This window comes from Bidens hawaiensis, unplaced genomic scaffold (assembly GCF_021521415.1).
Source record: "Bidens hawaiensis isolate Kalapana, Puna unplaced genomic scaffold, B.hawaiensis_p1.1 tig00029326_1, whole genome shotgun sequence".
Classification (NCBI taxonomy): Eukaryota; Viridiplantae; Streptophyta; class Magnoliopsida; order Asterales; family Asteraceae; genus Bidens; species Bidens hawaiensis.
The window spans coordinates 120047-142889 of record NW_027494849.1 but is presented as its reverse complement, the minus strand read 5'-3'; the positions used below and the strand labels follow the sequence as shown (position 1 = coordinate 142889).

At 36.4% G+C, this 22843-nt stretch overlaps 5 protein-coding genes across 5 annotated transcripts; all 5 read right to left on the bottom strand.

Annotated features, from left to right (window-relative positions):
* Positions 1-4948: 4948 nt before the first annotated feature.
* Positions 4949-6106, bottom strand: LOC143578719 (F-box protein DOR-like). Its single transcript, XM_077062202.1, has one exon. It carries the CDS (start codon positions 6104-6106, stop codon positions 4949-4951), a length of 1158 nt encoding a protein of 385 aa, XP_076918317.1.
* Positions 6107-6734: 628 nt separating this feature from the next.
* On the bottom strand, positions 6735-8497 carry LOC143578728 (putative F-box protein At3g10240). The gene has a single exon (XM_077062210.1). It carries the CDS (start codon positions 8368-8370, stop codon positions 7198-7200), a length of 1173 nt encoding a protein of 390 aa, XP_076918325.1. The 5' UTR covers positions 8371-8497; the 3' UTR covers positions 6735-7197.
* Positions 8498-10746: 2249 nt separating this feature from the next.
* LOC143578718 (F-box protein At1g30790-like) lies at positions 10747-11682 on the bottom strand. The gene has a single exon (XM_077062201.1). It carries the CDS (start codon positions 11680-11682, stop codon positions 10747-10749), a length of 936 nt encoding a protein of 311 aa, XP_076918316.1.
* Positions 11683-14191: 2509 nt separating this feature from the next.
* On the bottom strand, positions 14192-15871 carry LOC143578727 (putative F-box protein At1g47790). Its single transcript, XM_077062209.1, has one exon. It carries the CDS (start codon positions 15781-15783, stop codon positions 14686-14688), a length of 1098 nt encoding a protein of 365 aa, XP_076918324.1. The 5' UTR covers positions 15784-15871; the 3' UTR covers positions 14192-14685.
* A 5957-nt stretch (positions 15872-21828) lies between these two features.
* LOC143578717 (F-box protein At1g30790-like) lies at positions 21829-22656 on the bottom strand. The gene has a single exon (XM_077062200.1). The coding sequence runs from the start codon at positions 22654-22656 to the stop codon at positions 21829-21831; it is 828 nt and encodes a 275-aa protein (XP_076918315.1).
* Positions 22657-22843: the final 187 nt, after the last annotated feature.

Sequence of the window (22843 nt, the reverse complement as noted above, 5' to 3'; positions counted from 1 at the left end):
CAAATCAGCCCTTGAACTTTTAAGTTAGCAATTAGTTAATGATTTAAAATCCTAATGGAAAATGTGTTACGACAGTTAATGGAAATACAATTTTTCCAAGCTGATCTGGCAGCTCGACCCCAACCAGGGGCTCTGCCCCTTGGACCCTGCTAGGGGCTGCCGCCCCTAGACCCCGCTGCCAGGGGCGCTGCCCCCGGACCCCCGTCCGTTGAGGGTTATAATTAGAATAGAAACGTGATATGGCTAGTAATAGATAATTGATACGAATAATTATTATACAGTTAGCCGCGCCTAACTGAAGAAAGGAATAACAATTAACGGTGAACGTAACCGCATTCAGGTGAGTTTCTAGCCCCATTCCTTGTTATGTTTTCGGGGTTGTGTGCATTCTCGATGTGATTGTTAATACATCTATCCTAAGTGATAAATGTATGCTTTATGTGATTATGTGAAAGGTAAGAATGATTGTTTGTTGGCACGTGAACGATCTTCGGATATTGCACGTACTGTCAAGTTATAATGTTATGTATGAGATATGAATGATATGTATGTATGTTATGAATGAAGGTAAGAGATAGAAAGGTAGAAAAAGGGACTACACCCTAATAATATCCAAGGCATAAAAGGGACTGAGCCCTAATAATACTCAAGGCAGAAAAGGGACCGAGCCCTTTATAACCTCGAGGCAGAAAAGGGACTGAGCCCTAATAATACTCAAGGCAGAAACGGGACCGGACCCTAATAATATCCGAGGCAGAATAGAATAATGTAAAGTAGAAATTAGAATAAGGTATGAAGGCAAGAATATATACTATGTATGAAGTAAGAGGATATAAAGTATGAGCAAAATTATAAAGTAATGAATGTATGGTATGTTGTATGATTAACTAGAACTCACTCAGCGTAACTGACTTTTAGTATGCACGCAAGTGAGTAGAATGAAGCAGCTGGCTTGAGCGGGGCACATGGCAGAAGAATAAGAGTCTGGCATCCGAAAACTTGTTATGTTATGTTTGATTTTAAAAGACAATATGAATGTTTTAAGACATGTTATGACTTATTATGTAATGTTTTATGAATGTTTTAATGTTCCGCGGATTTTTAATTAACTATGATATTAAGAACTACGTTTATGAGTAAATCCAACGACCAAATGTAAGGCACCGGTGACAGGGCCTTCCATAACCTCTCTTTTGAAAAGAAAACTTTTCCACCACCCCAAGTGGTTAGTTAAATTTTGTAATCTACCCCCCACCCCCCACCCCCCAAAAAAAATAATAAATAATAATGTTAAATAATATTAATAATGATAATCAGTCTACTATATTACTATTACTAGGGGGTATAAATCAGGTAAACCTGATTGGGTTCGGGTTAATTGTTTTTTCTTAAAAATAATTTAACCCGATTTTATTAAAATTCGGGTTAGCCGAGTCTTCTATCATTTTAAATTGAATTTTATGCTATAACTAGTGGGAAGTATAGTATCCAAACATATTTTACAATTCTTGATTTGAAAAATCACAATTATTGTATTGAATTTGACAAAAATAACATAATTTTCCAGTCAACCTACTCAAAGTATTGAATGGTTTCCATCTCAAAAAGTCAATGAAATATCTTTTTACTATTTTAGGATGCTCTAGAATTTTGACCAACAAAAGGCATAAAAAAAAAAAAAAAAAAAACCAGAATTGATATAATCCCATGAAGGAGGAAAATATTGCAAGAACAAACTTAAAAAATATAGTTCATTGCAAATTCAATTTAGACAATTGAACTTTAAAGTATCTAAAGTATATATAAAAAAATCAGATGGAGCAAAAATGGGTCAATCGATTTTCTGTTTTGTACATAACATATATCTTGCACAACAGGTTCGGCTACTTAAGTTAATTAATTATCGGGTTATTCCGAAACCCAATTTTTTTCCAAAACCAAACCTGAAGCCCGACACTATTTAAAATTCGGGTTAACCTGGATAACCCGATTAATACTTTTTGACCCTATTAACCTGACTCTAGTTAGTTTATTCGAGCTCGGGTCAGGTCAGGTTAATCGGGTTCTAATATTTTGGACACCCCTAACTACTACTACTAATATGGGTCAATATTTCTACAAAGGGGAATAAAAATGAGAAAAATGAGAAGAATTTATAGTCATATAAAAAAAAGCCTCTAAAAAATCGAAAAAAAATTAATAAAAAGTCATAACTCAAAATTTAATAAAAAAACGAAAAAAGTAAAAACACAAAAATTGTTTTCACCGTCTTTCTCGTTCTAAAAAAACACAATGGTAAGTGAAAAAAGTCGTATCTTTTTATTTATCATTGTGTTTTATGTTTGTTTTCGTCATTGATTGTGTCTTTTTCCTTTAATTGTGTCATTTTTTCTTTATATTGTGTTATATTACTTGGCATTGTGCTATATTTTGTTCGGCATTGTGTTATATTTTGCGATCTATAGTGTCTTTTTTAGTTATAATTGTGTCTTTTGTTCATTTTTGTCATTGTGTTTTTGATATCGGCATTGTGTCTCTTCGTCATTATTTTTTATTTTTTCATCATTTATTTTGCGGGAATGATGGCGGAAACATTTTAGTTTTTAGAATTTTTTTCGTTTTTTATTTATATTTTGAGTTATGATTTTTTTTATTTATTTTTGATTTTTTAAAGAGTTTTTTGTGTGATCACAAATCCTTTTCACACTTTTCATTTTTATCTCAATTTGTATTTTAACTTTACCCTGTACTATTACTTTGTATTTTGTCACTAAACCATGCTTTTGGTGCATGGCAGCTTCTTCTTCTTTGCAGCGTTGCTTCGTGTAGAGTATTGTACAGTGTACATCATAAATATATATATATATAGGGGATGGATCTTGCGAGAAGTGATATTACAGCGAGAAGTGCGAGAAGTGAATGTATAACTCTATTAATCCTTAATTTCACTCCACTTCTTATGAAGTTACATACATATATGTAGGTTGGTTGTATTTATGTCTTAATTACACATTCAAACCTACCTACAAATATATAAATGCACCGAGCCACATTCAAACCTATGCACCTACACATATACAAACATACGTACACATATACAAACATACGTACCTACACACATACATATGCACCTACACAACACACCTACACATAAAAAATGGAGTGAAATTAGGGATTAATGGAGTTACACCTTCACTTCTCGCACTTCTCGATGTAAAAGAACTTCTGAAATGATCCAATACCTCTATATATATATATATACACACATCTGATTATAATTTCCAAATTCAAAACCAAACCCATCTGCAAAATGAGTTCCTTCGAACCACCTCCCTCGTTGTCATGGTCGGCGACCAGGAGCTTTGATCCAATGGCTATTGATGATAGCTACAATAATATTAATCAAGCTAGTGCCTTGTCTAGGGACGCTGTGCGGCCACTCGTGTGTTCTCAAACCACTTCCAGCGGTGGCTATAAGGATTCGTTTGGTCAACCGCCATCACTTAACGACGTACGTGGACCACAAGCATCTCAAACTGCTTCACCGTTGACTGAAGATCAGGTTTGTGATCACGCAGAACCACTGGCATCTGATCATCATTTCATCTGGACACCGGAGCAGCTGCATAAGCGATTTGTAGATGCTGTTACATGACTCGGCATTGAGAAGGCGGATCCTGAAACAGTATTGCGATTGATAAATGTTGAAGGATTGCGACAAGAGGACGTCGCGACACATCTTCAAAAATACAAACTTTATCTAGACAGATTGATGCAAGAGAAGAGGCGGAACCAAAAGAGGTTCAAGAGGGCGCCGAGGCATCTAATTACTTCTGCCTCGGGGTCCGTAGCTTCTTCGTCTTAATGTTTAAAATGTATTCGGCTTTTTTAACGTTAATCCGCACACTAGCTATTTAAGTGGGATGTTAAAGTGAGAATCGGAAAGTAAAAAAAAATTGTTTGCAAATTGTTAAGTTTTTTCTTAATATAAAAATTTAGTGTATTGTTTTTTAACAAGCTATTGTTTTCTATTTTAGTACTTGCATATCACTAGCTTGCTTTGAGAAATTACATCATTCTTTCTTATTATTGTTTGCTCACGAGTACGTAACATATTTGGAGTTGATGCTCGTTTGTTTTTAGATTCGGGCTCTTGCTGATCTCGACTCGCAGTGGCGAAGGTTCTCAAGGGCCCGGCCTCCCCTGTTTTTTTACGGAGCAGTGTAAATTTACCCGTTTTCGTCTGAAAATTTTTATACGTAGTGTAAATTTAGTCGTTTTGGGTCGAAATTTTTTATACGTAGTGTAAAATTTAGCCGTTTTCGGGCGAAATTTTTTATGCGTAGTGTAAATTTAGCCGTTTTCGGTCGAAATTTTTATACGTAGTGTAAATTTTAGCCGTTTTCGGGCGAAATTTTTTATACGTTGTGTAAGTTTAGCCGTTTTTTGCCGAAAATTTGAGCCCGTCCGCCTTCGTTTGTGAAATTATTTATACATTTTGAATTCGGCCCCCTCAATGTCTTAGTCCAAGTTTCGCCACTGTCGACTCGGAAATTATCTTTTCGTGCAGTTGGTAAGTAACCGTCACCAACTCAAGATAATAACCTTAGTTTGTAAGTAATTGTGTTTTTTTTATCTATTGATCTACTTGTTTAGACATGATTCTTGTACTAAATATATACAATTATCTAGTAGTTTAGTTGAAGGTTTTCTTGCTTCATTGACACTTGAAGGATACTTGTTTTTGTGTGATTGATTTGTGAATTTGGTTTATTGAACAACCAAAAAAATAAAAATAACAAACTTAATTTGGTATAATAGGTATACAAAAATAAAGCTATCATACCAATGATTCAAAATACAAACAAATAATAGGATTACCAAGTAAACGCTTTCTGATTCACTTAAAAAAAAGTACCAAGCACTTGGCGTGCATGAATATCTCCAGTTAAGTCGCTAATAAAGGCACGATGCTTTCAATATAACATTTGATTTGATAGACGCGTAAGTCTGTTAATCCCGGATGGTCTAGAGTGAATGATACCGACTTAAAACTTCTGCTCTTCATGTTGTAGATAGGTGCCCTAATCCCATTGCAAAGATTCTTCGGTGCAAAGATAATCTCGCCCATCGAAACATAATCCTGGATAGGATGAACAACTCCCTTCCAAGACTCCGGGAATACAATCGTTTCTTTCACCCAAACATGATTTTCATAGTCTTTTAATATACAAATATGCATTTCCTTGGTTTTCACCAGACAATAAGAAGGAACAAGTCCAATGCATCCATTGATTCTCACGAGATACGGACTGGTCCTATAATTCGTTTCAGGTTTGTCATATGGAGGAGGAACCTTAACAATAGAAAACGTTTCCGTTCTCAAGTCAAATGCCAAAAGTTCAACAGTCCTTCGAAGCAAGATATGTATTACACTGTTAACACAAACATTGCCTCTAGCATTGCCTCTGATGTCACGAGACCATTTATTCGGACTGATATCAAAACTAGCATCAATCTTTCTCCATGAGTAATTTGACCTTGATAAACCTATAATCTCAATTGTAGGAGTTGACCCAAAACCACGCATTCTCAAAATCTTGTGTTCATTAGTGGACTCATCAAACCCGAAGAAGTACTTGACATGCTTTGATGTTGCATAAGTTCCATAATCAAGTTTAAGCATCTTACGCGTGCTAGGGTTGACATCGATAGCTTCATAGTCATTCAAATGAGTCAACAATACTAACCCGTTCACATGTTTCATCTCTACGAGCATAAGATCAAGTTTTATGGGGTGGATTTCCATGAGATGAGTGAGTGATCCACCATGATCATTGGCGGAGAATATATGGAGTTTGCGGGTGTGTCTATCGACGACGGGAATGAAGAAGGCGGTGGAGCCACGAGTGAGCTGGAGCTTGGTGAACGAAGGATCGGATATCCGAGAGAGCCACGGTTTGGAGACGGATCTGACTTTGAGTATGGATTTGACGGGGAGTCTCGAGACGATCTCATCGGTTATTATTTCGGTAGGGATATCAAATCCGTCATCGTCTAGTTGTTGTTTTAGAGTTTTCAAGTGGCGTAAACACAATTCTCCCATTATGTTTATCGATCGTGAGGACATGAAAATATATACAATACGAATATTTATTTAGTTAGGGATGATTTAGGGTTTGGGTTTTGGTTTTTGCGTATAGAAGGTTTACATTGTAATCGGTCAATAGTTACTATTGAGGTGGCAAAATAAACCCATGATTTTTTTTTTGTTCACATGGATAAATTTTTAAAGTAAAATGGATCAAGATTTTTAAAAGTAAAATTGATCAAGATGAATCAAAAGAATTCTTCGAGATTAGAATGGATTAAGATGGGTTGACTTAACTCATCCTAACTTAACTTGTTTTAAACATATCAAGATCCATATAGATCCTGACTCAAACTCATTTTGACCAAGACCCAATCCAACACAATCCATCTATATTGTCACCTCTAATATTAATAACCGGGTGTGGTTTGTAACCGATCTCTATGATTGAAATCAATAAGGTTATGTGTTATACTTAGTTTTTCCTTCACCACTCTGAACCATTTACTAGTTAAAGTCACCTTAGTTTTTCCTTCACCCCTCAATACCATCATTTAACCTGATTGGACAATGGTGTGCATGGGTTGGGTCACTACCGGGGGGGGGGGGGGATATTTGCAATTATCAAACACGATAATGTTAGATAATTAATAGTAATACCTTTTTGTTACTGTTATCTATGGGTTTACTATGTATAATTTTCTTAAAAGTTTGCCTCTTGGCCTAATAATCTGTCAGCTTTTGGTTTCTTAAATTGACATCTTACTTTTTAAGTTACATATATTTTGCACCCGTATAACCTAAACTTCAAAGAAACATGATATGTGTCTGCTTGTGCTGAGGTTTAATATGAAACATGAAAACAGATAGCAGAATTTAAATTGGTATTAATCGTTGTCCATTTCATAATTCATAAATCTCCCCTCTTAAGATATACGTTAAGAGATAGTACAATACAAAATAATTATTAAAGTCTAATAACTATTAACTAATGTAGAGATGAGAACAATACAATAAAGATAGAGAACCATAATTCTTTTTCCTAATGTTGGGTACTAAGAAACTTAATTGTTCTTCCAAGATAACATTTGGATTATCAAATCAGGCTATAAAGGCACGATGCTTTCAAGATAACATTTGCTTTGATTGAAGCACACGCTTTGTGAACGCAGTAACAGATGGTCTAGAGTGAAATTAACCGATTTGAAGCATCTACTCTTCATGTTGTAGATAAGTGCACTAATCACGTTCCTAGAATTTCTCATGGGAAAGATAATCTCGTCGGTTGAAAAAGCATCTAACGGGAAAGGGCAACCTAGAGCACCCCAAGGCTCGGGGGAAATAACGGTTTCTTTCACCCAAACATGATTTTCATAGTCTTGTAGTATCCAGATATTTATTTCGTTGGCTTCCAGCACACGATCAAAATCAACAACTCCTATACATCCATTGATTTTCATGAGGTATGGATTGTTCCTAATATACCCCCCATTGAGGTTAAAATGCCTCTCATCTAGAGGAACGTTATGAATAGAAAACGTGTCGTTTCTCAAGTCAAATGCCAATATTTCAACTGTCCCTAGAAGCATAATATGTATAACACTATTAACACAAACACTGCTTCCGATGTTAATAAACCATAAATTCTTCCGACCAATATCAAAAGTAGCGTCGTCAATCTTTCTCCATGAGTAATTTGAGCTAGATAAAACAATAATCTCAAGTGTCGGAGTTGAAGCATTTATAGCACCACACATTCTCAAGATCTTGTGTTCATTTGTGGACTCATCAAACCCAAAGAAAAACATGTCATAATCGTTTCCATAAGCTTCATAATTACCAATTTTAATCATGCTACGCGTGCTAGGGTTAACAACGATAGCTTCATAGCAATGATATTGATCAGTATTCCTGACATTCAACAATACTAACCCATTCACATGTTCAGTTTGATTGATCAAAGAGTAATTACCGTCGATTGTCCCAAGATGAGTGAGTGATCCACCGTGATCATTGGTGGAGAAGATAAGGAGTTTGCGGGTGGGTTTATCGATAGCCGGAATGAAAAAGGCGGTGGTGGCGTGGGTGAGCTGGAGGTTAATGAATGAGGGATCGGATATCCGAGAGAGCCATGGTTTGGAAACGGAACTGAGTTTGAGTATGGATTTGACAGGGAGTCTGGACAGAATATTATCGATGATTTCACTAGGAAACATAATCGATTTTCTTCGTCTGATTGGGTTTGCAATTTGAAACAACGGAGGAGGTGTGAGCACCATCTTCTTAGGACTTCCATTTCAGTGTTGATGACCTGAAAACATGAACAAATTCAATCACAGAGTCAGATAGTAAATCACAAGGTGAAGGAGAAGAAGAAGATGATTACGTACAATAATAGAGAGAGAGAGAGAGAGTTTTAATTTAGTTTGGTCGAGTTAGTTGGTTAAATAATTTTTTTTTCTTTTTTCTTTTTTATAATAAGTTATTGTACGTTTCATCATTGCTGATGGTTTTTGACACCGGTTATGTGCAGGCATTGGCAGACACTGTTAATATAATGTAAAATTCCTGAACATTCCCTGTAAAATTTTGACATCGACCCATACGGAATTTTGAGACGATCCCCATGAAAGTTTGAGACCGATCCTAATAAAAAAAATGAAAATTTTACATATATAATTATATAAAAGGGGTGTACAAAACCGGTTCCTTTCTCAAACCGAACCGGTTTGGTTAGAGCCTGGTTAAAACCGGTTTGACCCAAACCGATTCGGTTTAGAAACAGGTTTTGAAGCAAGAGTTGTCGATTTGGTCCAGTGTGTTTCGGCTCGGTCTAGTGTGATGAGACGCAACATACAAAATACACATGATGTGATTTTTGTCTTGTTGAAACATCAACTCAGAACCAAGTATATAATTGGGTGTATATTTACATCTTGTGATCATGATATACAACAAAAGTAATCAACAATATTGCATAAAAAGCTTTAGCCTTCTATTTAGGACTTTAGTAGAGAAGTACACTTGTACAACTCGAGAAGATCCCCGAACCTGAAAAACACATATCGCAGGAACTCAATAACGAAGGGAGATAGCTTGCAATAAACAAAGGCCCTAGGGTATACCTTAACGTACATGGAGCCAAAGCTGATTTGGCAAAGGTTAACGATTGAGACACCAATCGTTAAAGACAAGATGGGTTGAAGTGTTAATGAGCTTTTAAATCCTTCATACTCACACATAATAATTTAAGAATTGTTTTTAAATTAAATTAAGGCCATGGTTAAATGAGGTTAAACCATTTTCTTTAGGAGATACAGAGTAAAAAGGGTTAAGTGTGTGATGCGACACTTAGGCTAAGATGTATAGATCATTCCCATCATTTCCTCTCATTCGTCATGTTTGTGCCACGTCAATGCCAACTCAGTTTTTCACTTTGTCTCCATCATTCAACCTCATCTCTCAACTCACGTTATGGTGGATTCCACTCATTTTCCTCCATTACTCAAGTCATGATGTGAATTTTGCTTGTTGAAACATCAAATCAGAAGCAAGTGTATAATTGTGTGTATATTTTGACATCTTATGATGTGCAACAAATCATTTGAATTTTGTTTTTTAAACGACTAAACAAACTTTTATTTGTCTCATAATTGGATTTTAGAAGTTTTTTTTTTCTCAAACCCGGTCCAATACGATGTCCCTGGTTCAACCGCCCAATTGCAAGAACCGTCCAGCCTGCTCATTCATTGCGGGTCTACTGCCAACAAACTGAACTGGTATGCTCGGTTCGGCTAAAAAACACTACTATCGTTCCTTTCAAATCATTCCTTTGACCAAAAACCGAGTTAGTTCTTTGTAATTCAACATAATTACCCATGTTTTAATTATTTTCTTTATTTTTAGCCAAATCAAATGTGTGCTCCTTAAGTAATGTAGCAAGATTTGAAGAATTCAGAGTCGTTATTTCATTTGACAAATGGTATTGATTGAGCCTTCCTGTTTTGGCGTACTGCGTAGTTACAAGCAAACATTGACCCGAACCGGTTTCAACACAAACCGGCTTTGCCCAAACCGTTTCGATGTCCCAAAAAAATCCAAAATGTGCTCCTCTACCGCACATACAATGACTATCTATCCCCCTTTGACTATCTTTGACTTTAAGGTCAACTTATATAATTCTAGAAGATCCACCCAACCCACTTAATACTTTCACAAATTCTATTTGCAATCCATCCTCACAAATGATACGTGAAAAAGAAGCTTTATGAACATTGTTTTGAAAATTTTGTTAATTGATAATGTATGTGATATGTTCATATTATAATTTTGCTCACTAGCTAGCTTTGAGAAATTACATCATTATTGTTTGCTCGCGAGTAACATATCTGGAGTTGATGCTCGTTTGTTTTTAGAGTCAGGCACCTGTTGATCTATTTGTTTAGACATGATTCTTGTACTACATATATACAGTTATCAAGTAGTTTAGTTGAAGGTTTTCTTGCTTCATTGACACTATACTTGTTTTTGTGTGATCGATTTGTGAATTTGGTTTATTGGTTTCAACAAAGCTCAATATTACATACAATTGTCCAAAATTTCAAAATAAAAATGCATACCCAGTTGATCCAAACAAAACACATGAATATCTCCATTTAAGTCGCTAATAAAGGCAAGATGCTTTCAAGATAACGTTTGATTTGATAGACGCGTAAGCCTTTTAAGTCTTTTAAACCCGGTAACGGATGGTCTAGAGTGAATGATACCGTCTTAAAACGTCTGCTCTTCATGTTGTAGATAGGTGCCGTAATCACACTGCCAAAATTCGTCGGTGCAAAGATAATCTCGCCCGTCGAACCATAATCTAACTGGAAAGTAAGACCTGATTCCTTCAAAAAGTTGGGGTATATAAATATAATGGTTTCTTTCGCCCAAACATGATGTTCATAGTCTTTTAATATCCAGATATGCATTATATTGGTTACCACAAGACGAGGAGAACGAACAACTCCAATATTGCATCCATTGATTCTCATGAGATACGGACTGGTCCAAAAATTCCTTTCGGTTTTGTCATATGGAGGAGCCTTAATAATAGAAATTGTTTCGGTTCTTAAGTCAAATGCCAAAATCTCAGATGTCGATCGAAGCATAAAGTGTATTACACTGTTGACACAAACACTGTGATCGAATCGGATGTCAGGAAACCAGATATACTGACCAATATCAAAAGTAGCATCAATCTTTCTCCATGAGTAATTCGACCTTGATAAACCCATAATCTCAAATGTAGTAGTCGACTCAACATCACCACGCGCTCTCAAGATCTTGTGTTCATTAGCGGACTCGTCAAACCCAAAGAAAAACTTGGCATGCTCTAATGTCCCAGAAGCTCCATAATCAAGTTTAAGCATCTTACGCGTGCTAGGGTTAACAACAACAGCTTCATAGTAATTCAAATGAGTATACTTGAGAGTCAACAATACTAACCCGTTCAAATGTTCCGTCTCTATTTGCATAAGATCAGATCTTTTGGGGTGGAGTGTCATGAGATGAGTGAGTGATCCACCGTCATCATTGGCGGAGAACATATGGAGTTTGTGGGTGCGTATACCGAAGGCGGGAATGAAGAGGGCGGTGGAGGCACGAGTGAGCTGGAGCTTGGTGAACGTGGGATCGGATATCCAAGAGAGCCACGGTTTGGAGACGGATCTGAGTCGGAGTATGGATTTGACGGGGAGTCTCGAGAGGATCTCGTCGGTGATTATTTCGGTGGGGATATCAAATCCATCATCGTCTACTAGTTGTTGTTGTTTTATGGTTTTGATCAAGTGGCGTGAGCACAAATTTCCCATTAGATTTATCGATCGTGAGGACCTGAAAATACAATACAAATTAAGTTTACGTGAAAAAAGAATAGTGATAGATCATGAAACATAACATTATATAGCCATAACCTAAACTTCAAATATCAAATCTTCAACATTGCAGTCATCAACAATGTTAAAGCACCCTAATTTTATTTTCTAATAAGCTTCCAGATTCATACAGATTTAACCTAGAATCGACCACAAAACACAATAAATTACATAATCAAGTCAGGTACGTAAAACCAAACTATCACTAATTAAAACTTAATTTGTGCTAAATATCAACTAGTTTATAGCCAAAAAAAACAGAAGAAGCACAAACTAGTTACCGTCAAGTAAACGGTAGAGGGCGGTGGCAGCGGAGGAGTAAGCACGAACGGCGGTGGCTACGGCAGATCGGCTTGTGTTTGAGAGCTGGGGAGTGGGGAGTTGCGTATTAATTTGTCGAAACCATACGGCAGCAATAAGTATAGTATAGCCGTATAGGTATATGAAAATTTAAAAATAAATAAATAGGGTTGGACGGATCATATAAAGTTTTCCTCAAATAAAAGAAAAGGAAAATTAAAAAGAAAAATACATATAAAGACAATTAGTCATCACTATAGCGTTTTTGTCTTGCATTGAGATTTTCACTTTATCTCTATGTCAACGATTAGTCGTCGCTATAGATGATCTATAGCGACATCAAGGGGTTCATATCAGAACAAATTTCTAGTAGTGGTGAGAGACTATTCAGACCCTGGCACGACGTCTCGTTATGCCCGATTTATTTTATATACATTTTTATGAAAAAAAAATATTTATTTTTTATGTTTAAACTCAATTACATAACCAATAACTTGGTATAAAACCACGATGCTTTTAAGATAACGTTTTCGTTGACAGAAGCATAAGTCTTCTGTGTCTTTTAAACCCAATAACTGATACTCTTCATGTTGTAGATAGGTACATCAATCACATTTCTAGAATCTGTCATAGAAAAGACAATCTTATTCGCTGAAATAGAATCTACTTGGACACGACAACCTAGCACACATGTTAGTGCACGAATTGGTGTTCGTAGCCGATCGAATAAGTTAGGGATAGTCTAGTCTTTATGTATAATGTAATATGACTCATTCGCTATGGATTGTATAGTGAATGAGGTCCATTCGTTATAGACTAGACTCATTTGGTAATGTATTGCCCATTCGCTAATGATGTTTAGCGAATGGGAAGCCATTCGTTATGGGAACACCCCATTCGTTAGTGATGTTAACGAATGGGGATTGGGCCTATAAATAGGCGTTTCCTGTTCGAATTAGAAGAGATTTGTGCTTAATGTATTCATGTCGTTATCATGTCGGATTCTCTCCATAATGTATTTATCCTTAACATATCAATAAAGCATTCGTTTAACGTAACATCTCGTGTATCGTATCGATGTATCATGTTAGCGATTATATCTTGGCTCGCGTAACGTCGATTAACGTATTTACAACTGGTATCAGAGCAGACGATTGCTCGTGATACGTCAATTCGTTGCCAAATTTTGATCCGAGATAGTGTCCATCATGTTCATCGGGTTTTGGTACTGTTTGATCAGATTTGGATCAAATAAGTGAATAAAAGATAAGGTCTCCAATGTATCAAGAAGTATTACAATTATGAATACAAGCACGTCAGAATTTTCAAGATTTAATCATGCATGATGCCATGATTACTAATTTGTTTAAAAATCTTAATATACAGAGTTAACAAATTTCTTTCTGAAATTTATTAGAACTTCTTGTTTGTGTCTTACAACTTAATTATAAAGAAAGTGTCCAGCTCATTTCAAAACGGGTCGATCCATCCCATCAAACTGAACTAACATGCTCGGTTTTCAGTTCGTCTAAAAAGCACTACTAGCGTTCCTTTCAAACCGTTCCTTTGACCAAAAGCGAGTTAGTTCTTTGTAATTTCAACATAATTACCCAAGTTTTAGTTCTTTTCTTTATTTTTAGCCCAAATCTGTGCTCTTTAAGTAATGTAGCAAGATATGAAGAATTCATAGTCGTTATTTCATTCGACAAATGGTATTGATCAGGCCTTCCTATTTTCGCGTACTGCATAGTTACAAGCAATCATTGACCCAAACCAGTTTCAAAACAAACCGGCTTTGCCCAAACCGCTTCGGTTTCCCAAAAAAATCCAAAATGTGCTCCTCTACCGCACATACAAAGACTAGTTGACTACCTAACCCCTTTGACTATCTTTGACTTTATGGTCAACTTAAATAATTCTAGAAGATTCACCCAACCCACACAAATTCTATTTGCAATCCATCCTCACAAAATGATCTGTGAAAAAGAAGCTATATGAACATTGTTAACTATATATGTATGCAAATTTTGACTCACCATATGACCATTACTCTTAACAAGAAGTTGAAATTGTTTAGTTAACTATCTTTCTCTGCATTTTCAAACTAAAACACAGCCTTTAGTTTAATACCAATCCAACCCAAGAATTCAAGTACCCAGTTGATCTCAACAAAAGGCACAAGTATAGACACAAAAAAGTTCACTATAAAACCACACTTTAGTTTAATAGTCATCATACAAAGATAAAGCTCTAGTTTATCATACCATTGATTCAAAATACAAATATATATATAACAGGATTACCAAATTACCAAATAAGTGCTTTCTTATTCACTAAAACAAAGTACCAAACTCTTTGATATATATCTCCGGTTAATTAAGTCACTAATAAAGGCATGATGCTTTCAAGATAGCATTTGATTTGATAGAAGCAAATGCTTGGTAAAAACTGGAACAGATGGTCTAGATCAGTGAATTCAATAGATCTAAAACGTCCGGTCTTCATGTTGTAGACAGGTACACTAATCACATTCGCACCCTTTCTCACTGAAAAGATAATCTCACCCATTGAAAGAGAATCAAACGGGATAGAAGGACGTGTTGCACCACACGGCCAGGGTAATATAACGGTTGCTTTCACCCAAACACGATTTTCATAGTCTTGTAATATCCAGATATCTATTTCGTTGGTTTCCGCCACACGATGAGAACAAACAACCCCTATACAACCATTGATTTTTATGAGGGACTGATCGTTTGACATGAGGCTATAATGCATGTCATCTAGAGGGAGCTTAACAACAGAAACCTTGTTTGTTCTCAAGTCGAATGCCAAAAGTTCAAACGTCCGTAGAAGCAACCAATGCACTACACTATTGAGACAAACACTAGTAATGTCATCCGGATATCGATTCGGACCAATATCAATACTAACATAAGTCTTTCTCCATGTGTAATCCGACAAAGATAAAACCATAACCTCAATTGTGCTACTGGATTCGACGCCAAGCATCTTTAAAATCTTGTGCTCGTATCTCGACTCGTCAAACCCAAAGAAGAACTTGCAAAGCTGGTTTCGGTAAGGAAGTTCAAATATCTTACGCGTACTAGGGTTAACAACGATAGCTTGATAGTCATTCAAACAGTGACCACACTCGGTAGTTATAAATATTAACCCGTTCAAATGTTCGGTTCTGTTGACATGGTTATAACGCATGTTGCCGAGTGTCATGAGATGAGTGAGTGCGAGTGATGAACCGGTGGCGGAGAGGAAGAAGAGTTTGCCGGTGTGACTATTGGTGGTGGGAATGAAGAGTGAGGTGGTGGCGTGAGTGAGGTGGAGTTTGGTGAATGAGGGATCGGAGATGCGCGAGAGCCCATGGTTTCGAAACGGATCTGAATCGGAGAATGGATTTGACAGGGAGTCTGGAGATGATCTCGTCTGTGATTTCACTAGGGAAATGCAATCGTTCATCGTCGTCTGATTGTTGTTGATCTTCTTCTTCTTGGGTTTTCAATTTTCCACATCGTAGGAGGTATGAACACCATCTTCTTAGGGCTTCCATATCGTGGTTTATTAAAATTAAAACTATCGAACTCATTAATCATTAATTTGTAATACTTCCTAAGACATAAATAACATGTTGCACATACAATAATGAAATTACAACATAAACTTAGAGCTCGCATATCGTGTATACCCGTACACGATAAGACACGAAATGTGTATACATGTACACGACACGAAAACTTATCGTGTACATGTATCCCAAACACGAACACGAACCTGTTACGACCTGGTATATACGATAAACCACGATAATACACGATAAGAGTTATTTAGAAACACATATTTGACAACCTGTTTAGTGAAACAAAAGCCAGAGATGGAATGTTCATGAGTGGTGAGTGGTGACAACTGAGAATCAGAGGATGAAAATGTTTTAGAAATTTAGTGTTTATGATAGCTTATAATTATATGTATATTTAATTATATAACTCTAACCAGGTACTTAACATGTAAACATGTATTTTACCCGTTTGGACACGAAAATTAACAGGTAAATTCGTGACTACCTGTTTAGTACACGAAACATGTTAAGGTCTTACCTATTACCTGCCAAAGTCATGTGTACGTGTCGTGTGTGTCTCGTGTATAAATTGCCAGCCCTACATAAACCAATCAAGTTTAAAGCATTACACATACATTTAAACCAATAGGCTCCTAACATGATAATTTTACATGCAAGCGTTAGAGATTGAGATTCAGATTGCATGAGTTAGTGATTGATTTCAAAGTGGGCCATTTCATGGGTTTTGGCTTCGTAAGATGATGATGAAATGATGATACGCAACGAATTACTTAACCTCATGGTGTCACACTGTTATTGATTGTGGGTCCTTTCACTACCAAACTCAACTCAACTTCTTTTACTTTTCATATCTTTTAGAATAACGAGTATCTTGTGTGTTGTCTTTAAATATCATGAAAGACGCATTGAAAACTAACAAGTCATGAAAGATGTGTTTGAAAGCAAACATGTCATGAAAGATGTGTTGAGGCCAAACACGTTGTCGAAGACGTGTTTGTATGGAACATTTACGAAATCTTTATTTATTGTGACAAAAATGAAATCTCTAATAATATGACATTTTGGGAATTTTTTGGGCATCTTAATTACACCATTGAGATATTATTCTCCATAAAATTTGGGCAAGACCACATGATACGAACACGTGTTCGAGCGACTCCTCAGCCTCTCCGCAAATAGAACAATGAACTGAGCTAACCATAATGCACCTTTTAACCAAAGCCCCGAGCGCCGGAAGCCTACCCAATGACGCCCTCCGCGACACGAAACCGACTTTCATCGGAACCAACCTATTCCAATCAAAAACATAACCGGGAACTAGACAACCATTCCACCCAAGTATGCTTTTCTTTGGATTTCACATAGTTACCCATTAATTCAAGCCCAAAGTTCATTAACCGAAAAAAAAAAAAAAAAAAAAACCATTTTTATTAAATGGGTTTTCCTTAACATAATCTTCAAAGATCTGTAATACCTATACTTAAATAATTCTTGAAGATCCACACAACCAACTCTTAACACTTTTACAAATTCTTAATTTTTTATAAAAAACGAATAATGATTTACTAACAAAACATTTATTATTAAATAATTTTAAATATAAAAAAATTAGAAAATAATTTGCTCGGTAAAGTAAAGACTAGGTCCCACCACCAAGCCCTTTGCCCCCCCCCCCCACCACACCCACCACCCCACGATGTTTCGACATAAAAGATTGAGGCGCTGTTTTTTTTAAAGGTAAAATGTTTGCAGTTTGCGGACCGCATACGCAGACATCTGTAGAAGAAGGGGTGAACCAAACCTCTGTAGTCTGCAAAAAAAAAACACTGTTTGTTTTTTAATGTCTGTAGATTGCTAGAAGAAACTAGTGGTGGTGTGCGAACGGTGGTAGTGGGTGATGGTAGTGCTGAATGGTGAGAGTGATGGTGGTAAAAGGCGGTGGTAGTTGGTGGTGGTGGTAGAAGGCGGTGGTGGACAATGGTGGTAGACGGTGGTGATAGCAGACGTTGGGTGGTAGATGGTGGTAGTGGGTGGTGGACGGTGGGTGGTGGTGGACGGTGATGACTAGAGATGAGCAAAATCGGTATTGGTACTGGTTGGTACCGGTATCGAAATCGGTACCGATTTTAAACCGTCGGTACCGAAGCGGTACCAAAGTTTTGAGTTTCGGTAGGTATTTCCCGAATTTTTACCTTGAATCCCGGTCCCATACCAGTACCTAACCGAATATTTTAGTACCGGTACCAAGAATTTACGATTTTCAGGATGTGAGGGTAAAACTAAAATATTATTGTGAGGGTGAAACTATATTGGTATTATTATTTATTATATTATTATTATTACTTTGAATTTTTGTCACTAAACCATGTGGGTCGGTTGCCATTGAAGAAAATATGAAAGAAAACCATTAAATGGGGTTGAGGTTGCTTTTGCTGCATTAGCATAACATCTTCTACTTCTTTGCAGCGTTGCTTCGTGTAGGTTGCAGTATATATATATATATATATATACATCTATCTGAGTATAATTTCAAAATTCAAAACAAACTATCTGCACAATGAATAATAATTCCTACAAACGGCCTCCCTCTATGTCACGGCCCGCGATCACGAGCTTTAATCAAGAAGTCGATCCGATGGCTATTGATCATAGTAGCTACATTAATAATCAAGCAATGTCGTTGTCCGCTCACTACCCTGGCCACGGGAACTCCTCGCTTATTAGCGGGTTAAATAACAACTCATATGACTATACACAACTACTACTGTCAAGGGGAGCTGTGAGGCCACTAATTAGTTCTCAAACTACTTCTGCCTATGGTGGCTATCAGGAGGATTATGTTTTTGGTCAAGCACCATCGCTTAACGACGTACGTAGACCACAAGCATCTCAAACCGATTCATTGTTCAAATCAGATCAGGTTAGTGATGCAAAATCACTAGCAACTAATCGCTCATTCTCCAAACGCACTCGTCTCATTTGGACACCGCGGATGCATAAGCAATTTGTAGATGTTGTTAATCGTCTCGGTACTGAGAAGGCGGTTCTTGAAACAATAATGCAGTTGATGAATAATGAAGGATTGAGACAACATGCTTCTCTAGAGAACTTATGCTACCCAAGCCCAAAACCCGGATACAGAACAGGCCCAACCGTGAGACCTTGCAGTGAATCAAAGACGAATTCAACATCGTGAAGATCGAGGAGACGCATTTTAAACTTTTAGTAGTAGTTCCCCTTCATCCCATTATTACATGATTTGTTAATAAGGTGTATATACAGTAGGATGCTTTCTATTTAACTTGCATTGTTTTCTTTTGAGAAATAAGCAGAGAAAATTGTCCCGTTTGGTGCCTTCATGAACCGAATCTCATCTCCACCATGTTATGTACCACGCATAGGCTACAATGGTTGTTAAAAGCAAGTGAAGGTGAGTGGATCTAAACTTGGTAGTAGTTGTTGTCAAGAAGTTGTATTCAAACATGTACAATCTGTTATTGTGTTTATGCACATCAGATTTCTTCAGACATATTAGAATGTTGTTATGTATATGGTACTTCTTGAGAGGATAGTAACAAACTAACTAACAACCCAAGATTTCCAAATACCCATTTGATCCAAACAAAACAATCAAGAGTGGAAATGAAAAAAAAAATCACTTAGTAATAATAGACTTTGGTATAATAACTAGTTTGTCATACCAATGATTCAAAATACAAATAAATAACAAGATTACCAAATTACCAAATAAGTGCTTTCTTATTCACTAAAACAGAATATTAAACACTTTGATATCTCCAGTTAAGTCGTTAATAAAGGCATGATGCTTTCAAGATTACATTTGATTTGATAGACATGTAAGTCTTTTGTGTCTTTAAAGTCCGGTAACGGACGGCCAAGAGTGAATGATACCGACTTAAAACATCCACTCCTCATGTTGTAGATAAGAGCACTAATCACATTCCTAGAATCTGTAACGGAAGAGATAATCTCGTCTGCTAAAACAGAATCAAATGGGATAGGACAACCTAGTACCTTCCAAGACTCGGGGAATATAACGGTTTCTTTCACCCAAACATGATGTTCATAGTCTTTTAATATCCAGATATACATTTCATTGGTTTTCATCACACGATGAGAACAAACAACTCCTATGCATCCATTGATTTTTATAAGATATGGGTTAACAACGATAGCTTCATGATAACTGAAAGGATCCTGGAAAGTCAACAATACTAACCCGTTCAAATGTTAGCATCATAAGGAATAGCAACCCTTGCAAGTGTCGTGAGATGAGTGAGTGATCCGCCTTGAGAATCGGCGGAGAACATAAGGAGTTTGCGGGTGTGTCTGTCTACGGCGGAAATAATCAGTGCGGTGGTGGCGTGAGCGAGCTGGAGGTTAATGAATGAGGGATCGGATATGCGCGAGAGCCACTGTTTGGAGACGGATCGGAATCGGAGAATAGACTTTACGGGGAGACGATCTCATCGGTGATTATTTCGGTAGGGAAATCAAATCCATCATCGTCTAGTTGTTGCTGTTTTTTTGGGGGTTTCAAGTTTACACACGGAAAGAGGAGTATGAACAAATTTCTAAGGGCTTCCATCTATCTACCTCATTTCAGTGTAGTAATTATAATTAATAATTAGATTAACAAACTAACAACGATTCAAACAAACAGAATATAAATAAACTACAATCGACGAAGATTACGTACCATATGGATAGTGTTCAACAGTCCACCTAATTTCAAACCGGGTCAGTCTTCACCCACCAAAGTACCAAACCAGGTATTGTTATTATTATTACCCTAGCTCACCTGATCCGATCTATTGTTGGTCATTACTTGTAATCACGTAATATCTTAACATTTTAAAATAAAAAGTACAAAAATACCATACTCAAATTAATAAAAATAAAATGCTCGTTTTTATGGTATATTTTTTTATAAAAAATATTAACGTATGAAAAGGTTACGTCTATTAAAAAATCGTGGGGGTGATTGGTTTAGAAGAAATGGTAAATTTGTAACTATATAATAAGTTTACAAAATATTGATTAAAGTTGAAGGACTATTATTGTAAGTATCTTTGAAACTAAATTGTTTTGTTGTATTTTATGTTTGCAAAGATGCTTTATGAGTTGTAAAATGTGCTCTTAATTTTGCCCATTAATCATGCTTTTATTATTATTATTATTATTTATTTTTTCGAATGACTGTACCCATACTAATTTGGCGGTTAAATCGTTTCGGTATCGATATCAAGAATTTATAATTTTGTATTCAGTATTTACGGAAGTACAAGTACGGGTATTGTCATTTCGGTATTTTGTAACCATCTGGAGTGTATTGAGGTTTTATTGAGAACTTTCATATTTTGTCTAAAAAGCGGATGCAACCTATTCTTAATTATATATTCTAGTTAGTATCCGTACCAATTTAGCGAATTTGATAACCATCTCATACCAATTCAGTTTATTTGTACCAATTTTGGATCTAAACTTGGTAGTAGTTGTTGTCAAGAAGTTGTATTCAAACATTTGTGTTTATACACATTGAAACATGCACAGTAGAATGTTGTTATATAGTAACAAACAAACTATCAACCCAAGATTTAAAATACCCATTTGATCCAAACAAAACACTCAAGACTGGAAATGAAATTTAAAAAATTGACTGAAAAATAATAGACTTGTGTATGATGGATATACAAAGATAAAGCTCTAGTTGTCATACGAATGATTCAATATACAAACAAATAATAGTATTACCAAATAAGTGCTTTTTTTTATTCACTAAAACAAAGTACCAGTTAAGTCACTAATAAAGGCACAATGCTTTCAAGATAACATCTCATATTATAGATGCCTAAGTCTACCGAGTAGAATAAACTTAGTGGCAAATGGTCTAGAGCGAATGAAACCTACTTAAAACATCCACTCTTCATGTTGTAGATAAGTGTACTAATCACATTCGTAGAATCTGAAACTGAAAAGATAATCTTGTCCAGTGAAACAGTATCTGATGGGACAGGACAACCTAGTGCCTTCCAAGACTCGGGGAATACAACGGTTTTTTTCACCCAAGCATGATGCTCGTAGTCTTTTAATATCCAGATATATATTTCATTGGTTTCCACCACACTATCAACACAAACAACTCCTACGCATCCATTGATTTTTATGAGATACGATTTTTTCCTATAATTATTCCTTGTAGTTGCCATGTCATCTAGAGGAACCTTAAGAATAGAAAACGTCTCAGTTCTCAAGTCAAATGCCAAAATTTCAACGTTCCTTCGAAGCATCATATATATTACACTATTAACACAAACACTGTTTTCGATGTCACGATACCAAAGATTCAAACCAATACCAAAACTAGAATCTATCTTTCTCCATGGATCGTTTGACCTAGACACAACCATAATCTCAATTGTGGGAGTTGACCCGACACCGCACATTCCCAAAATCTTGTGTTGATTAGTGGACTCATCAAGCCCAAAGAAAAACTTGATATGATCCTCTACAGAAGCTCCATAAAAAGTTTTAAAAATCTTACGTGTGCTAGGGTTAACAATGATAGCTTCGTGGTAATTGAAACAATAATTCTTGGTAGTCAAAAACACTAACCCGTTCAAGTGTTCAGACCCTGTGACCACATCATAAGAGATTGGGTGGTCATGAATTCTAGCCCTTACAAGTGTCATTAGACGAGTGACTGATCCACCTTGATAATTGGCGGAGAACATATGGAGTTCGCCTATTTTTCTATCAAAGACAGGAACGGAAGGGGCGGTGGTGGCATGAGTGAGCTGGAGGTTAATGAATGAGGGATGGGAGATACGCGAGAGCCATGGTTTAGAGACGGATCTAAGTTATAGTATGGATTTGACTGGGAGTCTTGAAATGATCTCGTCGGTTACGATTTCAGTAGGG